This window comes from Malus domestica, chromosome 01 (genome assembly GCF_042453785.1).
Source record: "Malus domestica chromosome 01, GDT2T_hap1".
In the NCBI taxonomy this organism is placed as follows: Eukaryota; Viridiplantae; Streptophyta; class Magnoliopsida; order Rosales; family Rosaceae; genus Malus; species Malus domestica.
Window position 1 is genome coordinate 31,402,983 of NC_091661.1, and position 13,809 is coordinate 31,416,791.

Sequence of the window (13,809 nt, forward strand, 5' to 3'; positions counted from 1 at the left end):
TTTTAACACATAAATTTCACCATTTGTATATGATACATGATGTACCATATCGTGTGCCGATCATATATTGAAAAATCTCTCCTCAGAAGATGACGGTTCTACGGGTCTTAGGCATAAATTTGGGATAACGTACTTTAAAAGTTGTGAGGTAATGGAGAGGACGCGGTCTGCATAGTACACATTGTCGGTTATGTATCCTACTTTGAAATAGTAATCGACTCTCGGGCGTAAGAAGACAAACACATTATTTTAATAATTAATAAATATTTTAAATTACTTTAATTTATAGGAAAATAATTCAGACTCGTAAGCAAGTGAACAAACCAAAGGTGGAGCTTGGAAAGTTTACAGGTAGAGCTAATTTTCTTTTTATGTTCGAGGAAAGCTTATATTACCAAAAATGGTCGGGCTAGTTATGAATTGGACAAATTACGCTTATGAAACTACATGATGTTCTTTTGTAAATTCCAAAATTTTCCCTAGGTTACAGCCACGTCAATCTTAAGAAATAGATACTGTCTTGATCAATTGATTTAATTATTAATGTGTCATATAATGAAATAGAATCTTCTCCGGCTTCCATCTAAATTCTTTAATTGTGTTTGTTCAACTGAAAATCGAACGGCCAGGAATTAGTTCCCTGCTCACCTTCACCTATTCATCGTCTTCCATCTTCACCTTCTCTTGCTCATCTTCTTCCATGTTAACTTTCTTTTGTTCTCTTCTTTCTTCTCATCCATCTCTTACTCTATTCAGCTCCCTAATTGAAGGATATGAAGCATCCATATGGAAGGGATTTGGAGAGAATCATAGTCCTCATATAATATGTCACATTCCCGTCCGGGCTCCCATCACATTCCGGGCTCGATTCCGCCGTAGCACGGTATTGTTCGCTTTGGACCCCAACCACGCCCTCACGGTTTTGTTTCTGAGAACTCACGCAAGTAAAACATCCCAGTAGGTCATATTGTAACATCTCACATCACCCAGGGGAGTGGATATTCTATGCCTTAAATGGACATGCTCACCTCCTTTAGCACGAGACATTTTGGGAACTCACTGGCTTCAGGTTTCATCGAAACTCCGAAGTTAAGCGAGTTCGGGCGAGAGCAATCCCATAATGGGTGACCACTCGGAAGTTCTCGTGTGAGTTCCCATAAACAAAATCGTGAGGGCGTGGTTGAGACCTAAAGCGAATAATATCGTGCTACGGTAGAATCGAGCCCAAGATGTGATGGGGGCTCGAACGGGATGTGACATGTAGTCTAAAGACAAACTTGAAAAGATATTTTTTATATATAAATTTGTCTTTGCTTTTGCTAAAAAGATTCTAGACACCTTGCTTGAAACTTTTGCATTTGATTTTATTTCTCTTTAATGGCAAAGTGAGTTCGAGCCATATCACAGGCATCTTGTTGCAGTTGTATCCGTATATCAACCAAAAGTGAATCGAAATGTCAAGGAAATGTTCACTGAACCGAATTTATTACAACGAAAGAGATTTTGAACGTCAAATAAAAATTTTAAATTTCATTTCTATAGCTAATGTGGTAAAATAAAATTTTGTAAACTATCATATTTTTTAACTGAGATGTCAAATTAAAATGCTTTTTAGTTATTTATAATAAGGAAAATTAATGAAAAATGCTTGAAAATTTTGAATTTTAACGATAAGAACAAAATAAATGGTCAAATGAATAGTATCAAAATTGATTTTTTAGTGTGAAAATGTGATTTTTCGTTAAAGTGAATAGTACCGCGTGCTTTTCGTTAAAACTCTCTTTATAATATCAAGTGGCCCAAAATTTAATAATAAATTAAACAATAAATAAAGAAATATGTGAGCCCATCATCAAAAAAAAAAAAAACAAAGGGAAAATTTTGACGTTGCCTTCAAATATGACAACAAAGTGGAGAATGTCAATATGTATAGGATTTTGGCGTCTCATTTGGAATCAGAAAAACCCTTCTGTTTTTTGTCAAAACAGTCTATGTAGGATTTTTTTACATCTCCTTTGGATCTTATTTTGATATGTTTTTGTTAGAGTGTTTCTATTAACACCCCTACAATCTTACAAACACAATCTACCTTTAGAATTATTCTTTAAAATTTTAATTTTTGCCCTTTTTAAAATAGTTAAGAAATGAAAAACTTACAAACACCATCTCTCAGCCGCTCTCACCCTCTCGCCACTTTCATTGTCGACATCGTCGACCCGTGACAGCCATCCCTTTTCCGTTGTTGTCTCTCTCACTAGACTTCTTACTTCCACAATGTCCTGCGAGACATGGAACACAAAAAAAATTGCATATTTCAATGTCGAAATTAGCGTAATCAGTAATACCTATTTTGACGAGCCCAACCTAACAAGGCTCTCGATTTTGCGAAGATAGGAGGAATATCTATCACACGCAGTTTTACTCCTACTTTGCAAAGAGGTTATTTTCATGTTCAAACCCGCAACCTTTCAGTCATCAAAAGACAACTTTTCCTTTACGACAAAGTTTGCCCTCGCATTTTCCTAATTTGTCACGGCATTAAAGTAAAAAACCAACTTTGATGATCGTAAAAAATTTGGAAAAATGCAACTTGCAAAGAAGCAATCATTCTGTAGTCAACTAGGAATTGACTTTTTATTAGAATAATAGCTAGGTTAATTGTAAGTCGCCATATGTTTGTGTATATTCAACACTATTTTCTTGCATACTCGAGATCATTTTGTTAATGGTGGTGCCATGATGGGTGGCTGCAGAGAAGGAATAAGGCGATGATGGTGGTGCTGGTTTCCAAGAAAAACATGAGAGAAAATACTTCTTGTACGTACTACTTTCAAATATCAACCAATATTTCCAAGAAAAAATAGTACTAAACTTCAAGGGGTTTCAATACTTTATTTTTTTTTTTTTTGGAAAATTAAGAAGATGGCACCAATGTCCGCGATTTTTCCTTATAATACCAATGAGCATTCTTATTATTGATCTTGATATAATCACCGTAAAGCAATTCAACATAGTACTAATGGCATATTTACGTAAAGGTAATAGAAATTAAAGGGCGGAATTGAATTCCGATTATGAGATACTTCAGTGTTTATTGAATATTGAGAATCATAAAGTTGATGGGATCCACAGGAATTGTGAAATCCAACTTCAGAATTAGAGGAATAGAATTCATGTCTGCTTGTTTGTATTTTGTTTACATCGTATATTTTGAATTGTTAATAACAGTTCTGACAGTAATTTGAGAAATTTTATATTTAATAACTCTTAAGAATTTTTTGAGCAAAAAGAGAAATGAAAAATAAGTTGACCAATGTTTGTTTATATCTAAAGAACATGATCAAGTTTCTTTTAATCATAATTTATCATGACCAAGTTGAATTCGAGTAGTTGATCTCCATCCCTGTTGCCATCTAAAATCATTTGTTCGATGTTAACTTATGAGAAGATATTATCTGTATAATCTCACTTTTTGATTTGTTCGATGTTACTTATGAGAAGATATTATCTTTATAATCTTACTTTTTGACATATCATACGTTATTAACACAACAAATTAAAAGTTAAGTGGATAACCAGTTATGCGATCACTCGGCACCTTATCTCATGTATGAATAATCAAATATCATTCTCATTCATGAATTTTTTTCATTTCAAGTAACTCAACACGTCTAGTGACAGAGATAAAATTTTAGCTCACGAAAGACCTAAAGTCTCACTTGAAAATGCTGTCTTGATATAAGAAAAATAGGGTATGTCATTTGAGTTTGGGGCCTAAATTCTCACCCTTAAAAAAACACTATCTCAAGTTACCAACCACCGTCATTTGGGTTTGGTGTATGGTCGTTTTTGTCCTTTTATTCTCAACTCAACCCCCGTGTCCATTATAATGACTCATAATCAAAATAAAAGTCCTTTTTATATGCGAGCGGATGAACGAAGGAAGAAAAATGAGAGGAATAAAAAAAAAAAAAAAAAGCAAAAGTAAAAGTAATAGTTTTTTTTTAAAGTGAAAAAACAAAAAAGTAATAGTATTAAAAGATTTCGAAGAATAAAAAAAATAAACAATAAAAAGCAGAGAAAGAGTAGTACTTTTATAAGACTTCAAGGAATAAAATAAAAATATAATAAAAAATAAAGATTAATTATCTTGCTTACTTCCTCTCGTTTTTTTGGATCATCTACTTCCCTCAAAGCAAAACTGATAGTAACGTTAATTAAGTGCGTAAGAGTCATTAACCTCAAATCGAATCCAATGAAAGAAATAAGAAAACAATTCTAGTTAAGAACACAATTCTAGTTTTTTTATATTAAAAAAGATACCAGGCAGGCTGGAATCATTATGGTTAGACCTGACATTTTGGATCCGACCCGTTAACCCGACTCGATCCGATCTGATCCGTTAATATTAGTATTTAGATGGATGTTTTACGGATCGGGTCACTAACGGGTGAACCCGTTAACAACCCGTTAAATAACGGGTCACTTTGGGTCAACTTGTTAGACTCGTTAGTACCTGTTAGTTGAGAATGTTTTAGTAATTTCAGTAAAGTCTTAACAACAAAAAATAAACTCTATGCCAAAAAAAAAATAATAATAATTGTTAACGGATGACCCATTAACTTAACAGATCGGATTCGGATGACCCGTTAACTTAATGGATCAGATTGAACCTGACTAAAACCCGATAAACCCGATTTGTTTACAGATTTAATTCTGATACCTTCATGGTTCCGTCCTGAACATGTCATCCGTAGTTTGCTTACGTGGACGATCGCATCAAATGCGATGGCATACATGTAAATTCAAATTAGTGTGAGGACATTTTTGCCGCGAACAGCTAAAGCATAAACCTAAAGAAGGTGGAAGGCGGAGGAGGGGATAACGCAACGGCCAACGCACAGCGATGGCCTTCTCGACACTCCCCGTCTTCACTCTCTCACCTCCTTCCCATGTAATACTCTCTCCCTCTCTCTCTCTCTCTCTCTCTCTCTCTCTCTCTAAAATAATTTCCTACTATTTTTTAAGTTGGTTCTTATTTTTTTTTCACTGCAGAGGATGCAGCTGAGAGTGGAAAGTTCGACGCTTTCGAGCTGTTCCATGAGGCCGAAGGTTAGAAATCGTTGCCTTTTCTTACTGTATTTTGTTGGGTTTCTTCTCAATTTTGTTTTCTGTGAAATTATTATTTTTCTAAATTGTTGGCGCAAAACCGAGCGCAGTGGCGTTGTATGATTTACGCAGCTGATGTTACGTGGTGAGATAAAGTTTCGTTGTTGATGCTTTGACGTGAAACATTTTGCAGGTGATTTCCCAGATGCAGAAAGATGGCAGGGGTCGCAGAGTGTGGCGGCGAAGAAAACTGGTACAAAAGAGAAAACCCAATTAAATTTTCCTTAATTTTCCTTGTTAATGCTTTAAATAGTATAGAAATTGTTGGGTTTGATGGTTGGGAATTGTATTTCATTGAGTACTAAAAGAAATGGTGGACAAAAGAAAGAAGAAGATTGTGGGACTCGTTGATATCGAGGATTGGAATTTGGATCGGATAGTTACTAGATTCGATGTATGTTGAATGAAGAAATGGATGTCAACTTTCAAATTTTGTTGCGTACGTTTTCTTCGTGACTGATCAATCTTCTAGCTTCGACGTAAGACAAAATTGGGAAGTTGGCATCGATTTATTGCTTAAGCATACGTTGAATGTAGTGAGTTATCCAATCCAATCTTATACACCAAACGAGGCCTCATCATTAATGGTTTTTAAAACTTTTAGCAAGCTTTAAGCAATCCAATTTTGGAGGTAGAACTAATTCACGGCGAAGAATAACCATAAGTTCCGGTGGTACTACGAGGAGCAGGAATTTAGAGTTTTCACGTGTCTAAATTTAAATGTTCATGTAAGTGAATGCTTATCAAAAGGATATGGCTTGAATTTAGTCTAAACTCATGTTCATGATTCTGTAATTTGGTTTCGGTGTGTATTTAATCCGATAATAAAATGTGTGACGATTCTGCGATATTGTAGAAACAACCCATTACTCATTATCTATTGAGAATTTGAGCTAGCTCCCATGGCGAGTTCTGGTGTATGGAAATGGATCTGGTTGTTTATCTGCAAATTTGGCATTTTCCAGCTGATTTTCTATGAGTCGTGTAACAAGATCCGTCGTAGGCATGCAGTCTTTGTGTTGTTTTCGATCCTTATCATTATCCTTTTTGTTGGTGTTGATTAGTGACGTGAAAGTGTTTGCAAATTTTTCGTTCTTTAGACAAAGAAGGATGACATGCTGGGATACAAGATGGAGAGGGTACCATTCCTCGAGGAGCAGGTTCGGAAGGTAAAAGACGGAGGACAGCTCTTGGGAATGGACATTGAGAGGCTACTGCTATCGGAAGATAACCGGTTTGATTTTGTCAATGACGTAGCGGCCGAGGCCATTGAGTATGTTGAGAACAACAGAGACGAATACGGGGGCAAGAAGAAAGCCATCCTTCAAGTGATAAGCAACCGAGTGAACGATGCTGGGTTTTTTAGACCAGAGGCATATGAAGAATCCGACCCTTTCAAGCCAGGGCCTTCTTATTTGAAAGAAGAATTTACTTAAAAGTGGATTAGTGGATTAGATACACCATTAGTTCATGTTGTATTCTAATCTGGAGGCTATTATCTATAATTAAGTTTTTGTTTCTTAATCTATCACTAAATCATTTTTGCTTCTCCTCCCTGCTATCTAGAAAATTCTATTGACAGCACACTACTGTTTTTCTAGGGTACGAACATGTATCAAGTACGAACGCCTACAAATGACCCACTTGATGTGTACGTACGGTTTTTTTAAGGAGGATTCAATTAAACCACCTCTTTCTCCTTCCCTCCCTCCTACTTAGGGTACGAACATGCATCAAGTATGAACACCTACAAATGACCCGTTTGATGTGTAATAGACCAATCAGGATGGAGTAAGAGCCAGATATAGGCCAATTGTTAATGTGTTGCTCACTAGATCATGATGACCTAACAAGTGCACTGTTTCGATGATGTTTGTATTGAGTACGTGATGCTTAAAGGTGTTCTTTAAAGAAGAGAATGACTTAGATGAATTAAGTACACATGATAGATCGTCTCTTGAAGTGGCTCTTTAAAAAGAGATTTTCTCATGTCACTAAACTATCATGTGACTATCGTCTATTGGACAGATAGTGGACTTTCTAAACACATTATTGATCATAAACGTATTGAGACTAAAACTTAGTTCCTAGAGCAGCTCTCTACTTATTGACAGTATTGAATCTTAGTCAGCATCTTTAGGACCCCACCTTAAAGTGGGCCACATATGACGTGGCCTGTGGTGAAAGGTCAAAGTGTCAAATGGTAATGTAAAGGGGTCCCACGTTCCTACCCAATCTGTTAATCCAGTTAGAGGTGCAGCTTCATTCTCTCTTATCCTTCACAACAACAATTCACCTCCACAACCACCAGCACCACCATATTCCGCCTAATTCTGAACTTGAACTCGTCCCAACTCACCGATTTAACTCAGTACCAGTAGTACTGCTACTACTGGTGATAAAATGGCTTTGATAAGCCCACAGCTGCAGAGGTTCCTCCTAACCAAACAGCACGGCGGCTCATTCAAGAGCGCCGCCGAAAAAAGCAGCTTTAACATAAAAGCTAGAAGCAGAAGCTGCTCCGCCATTGCAATAGATGCGCCGGGTTCCGCCCTGACCGACGTGGGGGGAATCCGATGGGGTTCGACGAGTCTGCAGGGTGCCCGGGAGGAGATGGAAGACGCTGTCGTTGTCCGGTCTGATGGCCTTGATGGGTTCTCATTTGCCGCCGTTTTTGACGGCCATGCAGGGTTCAACTCGGTCAAGTTCCTCAGGTTTGACATCACTAATTCCAATTCGTTAAAATTTTAATAAGGGAATTGGACCATGAACATACTAAAATGATACTAAAAAACTAAGCTAAGTCGATGTCTTTGGTTTTGCTTCACTTTATTGAGATTAAAAGAGCGAGAGATAAAGTGTTTAGACTCGAAGATCATATGTGACATGATATACTAGTCTAAGAAAATTACATACTCGCGCATTTTGCGTTTTGCTAGGTATTGCCAATTTTTGTAGTGACGGATTAAAACTGTTTTATGTAACAGGGATGAGCTCTACAAGGAGTGTTGCGCGGCTTTGCAGGGCGGGCTGCTACTGCGTGGAAACGACTTCAAGGCCATTAGAGAAGCACTGCAGGAGACGTTTGAAAAAGTTGACTCCAAATTGTTAAAATGGTAAGTTCGTTTGAACTGTTTGGTAGGAAGCACTTTTGCTTGTAAGCACTTATGTTAGACGTGTTTTTATTATAAATATGTAGAACTTTTGAGAGAAGCGCTTTTGGTTATCAGAAAACACTTTTAGTTATTCCAAAAGTCGTACCAAAGAAACTCGTAAATTCATTTTGGTTTACATTGCATCAAATGTGTAAACCATGTAGCCTCAAATATGTTTTGTATACACGTATATAATTGGGTTGAAGGTTTAGATGGTGTTTGATTTTGTAAAGGCTCGAAAGCAATGGGGAGGAAGATGAATCTGGTTCGACAGCTACCCTGATGTTCGTTGGAAACGATACACTGGTCATTTCACATGTTGGTGATTCTTGTGTGGTATGTACCTTGTTTCGGTATTTGTGTTTCGTGCAGAACTTCATTTGTCAAAGGCCAGAAAATGATACGAGTGTAGGAATGTTAAGGTTGAGTACGATAGGAAAATGATGAAACAATAAAATTAAGGATTGCAACTTGTATGTAATTTGCTGCATTTATCAGCTAATTGGCTGATGCAGGTTCAATCTTGTTCTGGAAAGGCGGAGGTGCTTACGCATCCTCATAGACCGTACGGAAGCAACAAGGCCTCTCTTCAAGAAATCAAAAGAATCAGAGAAGCAGGTGGATGGGTGTGTTTTTCTATTCTTTGTTTACGATTCTCAATTTTCTTCTGTATAATATGAGAGCTTAGAAACTCCTTTTTAATGACATCGATAATTTATATGTTGAATCTGTTATGACAACTTACGGGGTCTATAGATCAGCAACGGAAGAATTTGTGGTGACATTGCTGTCTCTCGTGCTTTTGGTGACATGCGGTTCAAGACAAAGAAAAACGAGTTCAGTCTTTTAACTTTCTGTTCATCCTTCCAAAACATACGAATCAATTATTATCAGATTTTTTTCGTTGATATATAGATGATCGGAATATGCATATACTGATGGTTTTGTGCATTTGGTAATGGAAAGGATGGTGAAGAAAGGAGTTGAAAAAGGGAGATGGACAGAAAAATTTGCTTCTCGGTGGGTAATCCTTGTGTTCTTGATGACTAGTTTCATCGATTTGTTTACTTCTTGTAGTTTATGACGCTTTTGATCAGTTCATTGCTAGCCAGTATGAAGTAGAACACTTTCATAAGCATTTAGTTTCTGCACTACACTAAACTTTCAAAATAGAGAGTAGCGGAGTAAGTAGCGTAAATTAGATTGTTCTTTCTCTGTATTTTAGACTTTGATTCAAAGCCCTTTTATGTTATGCCAGAGTACAATTCAGCGGAGACCTTGTTACTGCATCTCCGGATGTTTTTCAAGTAACTTTCGGGACAGATTCAGAATTTGTTCTGTTAGCATCGGATGGCTTATGGGACTACATAAACAGGTCCGTTGGATTTAACGTACTTGGTAGAAAAGCAGATAATTGTCATGTTTTCTCATCAATTTAATCGCTCATGTAAAATTTGGTCACTCGTTCAGCTCAGATGCGGTGACTTTTGTGAGGAATCAGCTTCGAGAACATGGAGATGTGCAGGTTTAACTACTGCCTTCATTTGAATGCATCAATCTGTTTTAACATTGTAATTCAAATGGTGATCCAATGCTTAAATGTACCGCCTTTTATTCCGTTCTGTTTTGCAGCTAGCTTGCGATGCGCTTGCTGAAGCTGCTCTGGTAACAAATTACATAGAATATATGTTTCACTCTACACATATTAGTCAGATTTTTTACTTGGGTTCTTAGTTCTCTAATGAACTGATATTTTCACACATCGAACAGGATCAACGCTCGCAAGATAACATCAGCATTGTTATAGCAGATTTAGGGTAAGTACCTATCTGCTCTGCAATCTGGATTTTCACCTTCCTCTTTAATTTTCAAGATTTTCTGATCTAGTTTTTTTTTTTCATCCGCAGGCGGACAGAATGGCAGGGTTTGCCATTTCAACAACAAAATGTTGTATATGAATTCGGCCAAGCTTTTGCTACGGTTGGGATTGTGTGGCTCGGAATTTGGATCTCAACATCTATGCTTTTGACATGAATCTCCGGATTCCCAAGAATGTATATAACGGAATCATGGAAATCATCAACATAGATTTTCACACGTTTCGTTTGTATAATCTTAACTGTACATGCGAGTACATGCCTCGCACCTTGATACTTTCGGATGCCTTGAAAATTCAAAATACATGTACAACACGCGATTTAGTCACTGTTATTTTAGCATCAAACTAAGGAATTGCCTTTGCCTTATACGTCCATAGGGAAATTTCTTACGGTTTTGACGCTCGAGATGAATACAATGTTCTTGTTTTGTTGGTACGGGAATGCAATCAAAACTCCGTCATTTGGAAGCGAATCGACAGAATCGTGAGATTTGCAAGACCAGTGTAGAGTTATTAATTATTCATTCAGTATCAAAGCAATGGATAAGTACATATTTTACACTGCTCATACATATATGTAGCCACACACACTCACACACTCACACACTCACACACTCACACACAAACAAGATTTATGCAACAATATATATATCGACGAAGAAACTCGTTCGGGTTGCTATATTAGGCTTGCTTATACGTGATCGAAACCTCGTAGGCGCCTTCTGGGGAGAAAGCACTAGTGTTATTAATTCATTAGTTACTTGACTACTAATTAAGCCGAAATTAAGGCAGTCTCATGGGTTCCTGCCACTGCCGGGTTTCCTTCTAGGGTCGTGTTTAGGGTTGGGTCCTGCTTCGTCGTAGTCGTGCACTGCTGCATCGAGCCTCCAAAGCTTCCTCGAATATATTCGGACGCCATTCTTCGTAAACATAATAAAGAATTTGTTAGCAAGAGAAATTAAGCATGATCCGGAAAATTAATCTTAATCGTAACTAATGATGTATTTATGATAAAAACCCTAGAACAAACAGTAGATATTCTACCTTGTGAAGCAAGTGAATGGGATCAATGTCCTTGAAGCCTTCATTAACAATGCCTACAAAGTGTACTTATGTCAGCATATTAGGCTACCCAAAAAAGTTACATGCAAATAGAAATGGGATTTAAGGTAAAGCGGACGAGCCATATATGCACTCAAGTTCACATCTCCCTCGAGATGCATTATATCATGCAGAAGAAGAGTATATGTGCTCACCTGAAGATAAGGGAAGTATGAGAAGTGCTGAGAGGAAAAGCACTTGCAGAAGAAGAAAGCCATTGATTCTAACAGCCATGGCTTATTTTCTTCTTCCTTTCCTTGTATGATGAATAGTTCAAATGGTGAAGAATCCTGGATGGTTCTTGCAAGGGGAGGTGGGGGAAGAGAGGGTGGGCTTTATGCTAACTGGGAATCAGAGTAAGGGAGTGAGTGGAAGCGTATGCACAATGTGTGTGTTTCTGTGTGTGTGTGTGTGTGTGTGAGAGAGAGAGAGAGAGAGAGAGAGAGAGAGAGAGAGAGAGAGAGATGTTGGTGTTTCAATTGTGTGCACTTCTCCACCGTCCAATAGCAACCGAATGATCAAATGTTGCCCACAACACTTAAGTTAAATGCACTGTTTCCATTTCCTTTGGTGTCAAGTAAAAGAAAAAGATATATTGACGCATGTGGAAACAAAAACAACAATATTCCTTGCATGGCTCAAATTCTAGGGGGAGGATTCTCTCCTCTCTTATTTCTAGTTTCTTTAATCTTCTTTTTTGATTTGGATCGTTTAAAATAAATTTAACGATTTGAAATTGTGTCACATATTTTATAAATCTTATTTTATTTATTTTATTGAATAAAAATAATAAAATAAAACTCATTAAATATATAGCATAAATCTAACATCAAATTTCTTTTAAACAGTTCAAATTGAAAGGAGGGGGAGGGGAAGAGACAGAAAGGGGCGAGAGATAATCCAAGTCCCAAATTCTAGCTATTTTCTGCCTACTTTTTTGGGGTTTTAACTATTTATCACTTTTTAATATGTTAATTTGCTTCCCTTTTTTGTTTTTTCCTGTCTTTCACGATTTTGTGTCGACATTGATGCATTCCCTAGTAAGATTAGTCGAAGGGACAAGGATCCTCTTCAGATTCTTTTTGTGAGGATTCAAAAATCGATCATTCATATCCATTTATCGTATATCATACAATAAGTTTTTGTTAGGTACTATTTATATTCAATTTTAAATTATTAAAATTTTAAAATAATTTCTAACCACACAATATACGATGAAGGGACACGTTTGATTGATTCTTTGGATCCCCACAAAAAGGATCCTATTCCTAGTCGAAGCTATTTTATTTAGGGAAAAGGATCCTCTCCGGATCCCTTCCACCAAATCCACCAATCTGAGCCCTTGAAATTTGATCAAACGGCTAAAGTTATTATAATTTTTAAAAGGGCTCCTGTTTTTAGCCATTCGATCAAATTTCAAGGGCTCAGATTGATGAATTTAGTGGATTTGATAGAAGAGATCCAGGGGATCCCTTTGCTTTATTTAGATATGCTCCTCCCATTGTTTCAATGGTTGACGGATGTACCTTCCAAGTGCCCATTGTTCCAGTAAAAGTTAATAAACTAAGTAGATTTGTTTGGCTCATGGTCTGCAAAGAAATTGTTCGAATCATGACGAGATGAATACTACAAAAACCCTAGACTTAAAGTTTCAAGATTGTAAACTTTAGTGTAGGGCATCATGATCACGTGTCTGGTCAACTTAGCTACTTTCATAATAATATGAGCCTTCTGTATGTGTGTATCATCTGACTCTAGTTAAATTTAACTCTCTAAATGCATTGGTTTAAAATACAGAAAAGTATTGACATCCTTTTCTTTGATAATGTCAATTACGTTTTCCTCATCTACAAGTAAATTTCGTAATGGAACTTTGCTTTTTAAATTCCACAATGACACACGACAGCCATCATTTTCTATAGGAAATTCAAGCGATATTATGCTCTCTCTTTCCCTCATGGACTTCATTTTCCGTGGTACCAAACACCATGAGTGGAAAATGTGGTTTTGGTCCCCAAATTTCTGCTTTCATCGATCACTTTCTGGCTGGTCAATGGATGAAGACAAGCAAACATAGAGCTAGAGTGGACCACAGAAGAAAATCAAATGGGAAGAAATGACCCACTAGTTGTAGAGGGAGAGCACTATGATCATGGTGTGAGGGGAGCAAGTCAACATTTTTGAAGTCAGTATTTGTAATTTCTTCGATATTATTAATATTTTCATGGAAATATTTGAAAAATCATAGAAAAATATGGGAAGATGAAGTCTAAACTTCACTAAATATAAGAAAAACTCTTAAATTTCAGCTAAAATCAACAGATTTAAATGATATTTCCAACATCTTAGTTAATATCAGAGAAACTCTTATATTTCGTCTAAACAAGTGTTTAACATTCCCTAAAGTTTTATTTTAAATTTTCATTATTTCTATCGAAAGCAGCTGTTATTGAAATCCATATCGATATATCCATCGATATTTCCACAAATTTACATATCGATATT

At 36.7% G+C, this 13,809-nt stretch overlaps 2 protein-coding genes across 2 annotated transcripts; both read left to right on the forward strand.

The window, feature by feature from the left end:
- The first annotated feature begins 4,808 nt into the window (after positions 1-4,808).
- On the forward strand, positions 4,809-6,693 carry LOC103444030 (protein PLASTID TRANSCRIPTIONALLY ACTIVE 7). The gene is made up of 4 exons (XM_008382937.4): positions 4,809-4,954; positions 5,056-5,112; positions 5,303-5,362; positions 6,270-6,693. Exons 1-4 carry the CDS (start codon positions 4,907-4,909, stop codon positions 6,603-6,605), a joined length of 501 nt encoding a protein of 166 aa, XP_008381159.2. The 5' UTR covers positions 4,809-4,906; the 3' UTR covers positions 6,606-6,693.
- A 714-nt stretch (positions 6,694-7,407) lies between these two features.
- On the forward strand, positions 7,408-10,529 carry LOC103444013 (protein phosphatase 2C 57-like). The gene is made up of 11 exons (XM_008382923.4): positions 7,408-7,883; positions 8,157-8,285; positions 8,558-8,660; positions 8,840-8,950; positions 9,081-9,160; positions 9,291-9,344; positions 9,583-9,699; positions 9,795-9,849; positions 9,957-9,989; positions 10,095-10,141; positions 10,232-10,529. Exons 1-11 carry the CDS (start codon positions 7,573-7,575, stop codon positions 10,356-10,358), a joined length of 1,167 nt encoding a protein of 388 aa, XP_008381145.1. The 5' UTR covers positions 7,408-7,572; the 3' UTR covers positions 10,359-10,529.
- Positions 10,530-13,809: the final 3,280 nt, after the last annotated feature.

Excerpts from the sequence above, each read along its gene's own strand:
- LOC103444013 (XM_008382923.4), top strand. The coding sequence starts at position 7,573 with ATGGCTTTGATAAGCCCACAGCTGCAGAGGTTCCTCCTAACCAAACAG. Across the intron at positions 9,161-9,290 it reads TTCAAGACAAAGAAAAACGA|GATGGTGAAGAAAGGAGTTG; the intron begins GTTCAGTCTTTT and ends GGTAATGGAAAG. Across the intron at positions 9,345-9,582 it reads ACAGAAAAATTTGCTTCTCG|AGTACAATTCAGCGGAGACC; the intron begins GTGGGTAATCCT and ends ATGTTATGCCAG.
- LOC103444030 (XM_008382937.4), top strand. The coding sequence starts at position 4,907 with ATGGCCTTCTCGACACTCCCCGTCTTCACTCTCTCACCTCCTTCCCAT. Across the intron at positions 4,955-5,055 it reads CTCTCTCACCTCCTTCCCAT|AGGATGCAGCTGAGAGTGGA; the intron begins GTAATACTCTCT and ends TTTTCACTGCAG. Across the intron at positions 5,363-6,269 it reads TGTGGCGGCGAAGAAAACTG|ACAAAGAAGGATGACATGCT; the intron begins GTACAAAAGAGA and ends TTCGTTCTTTAG.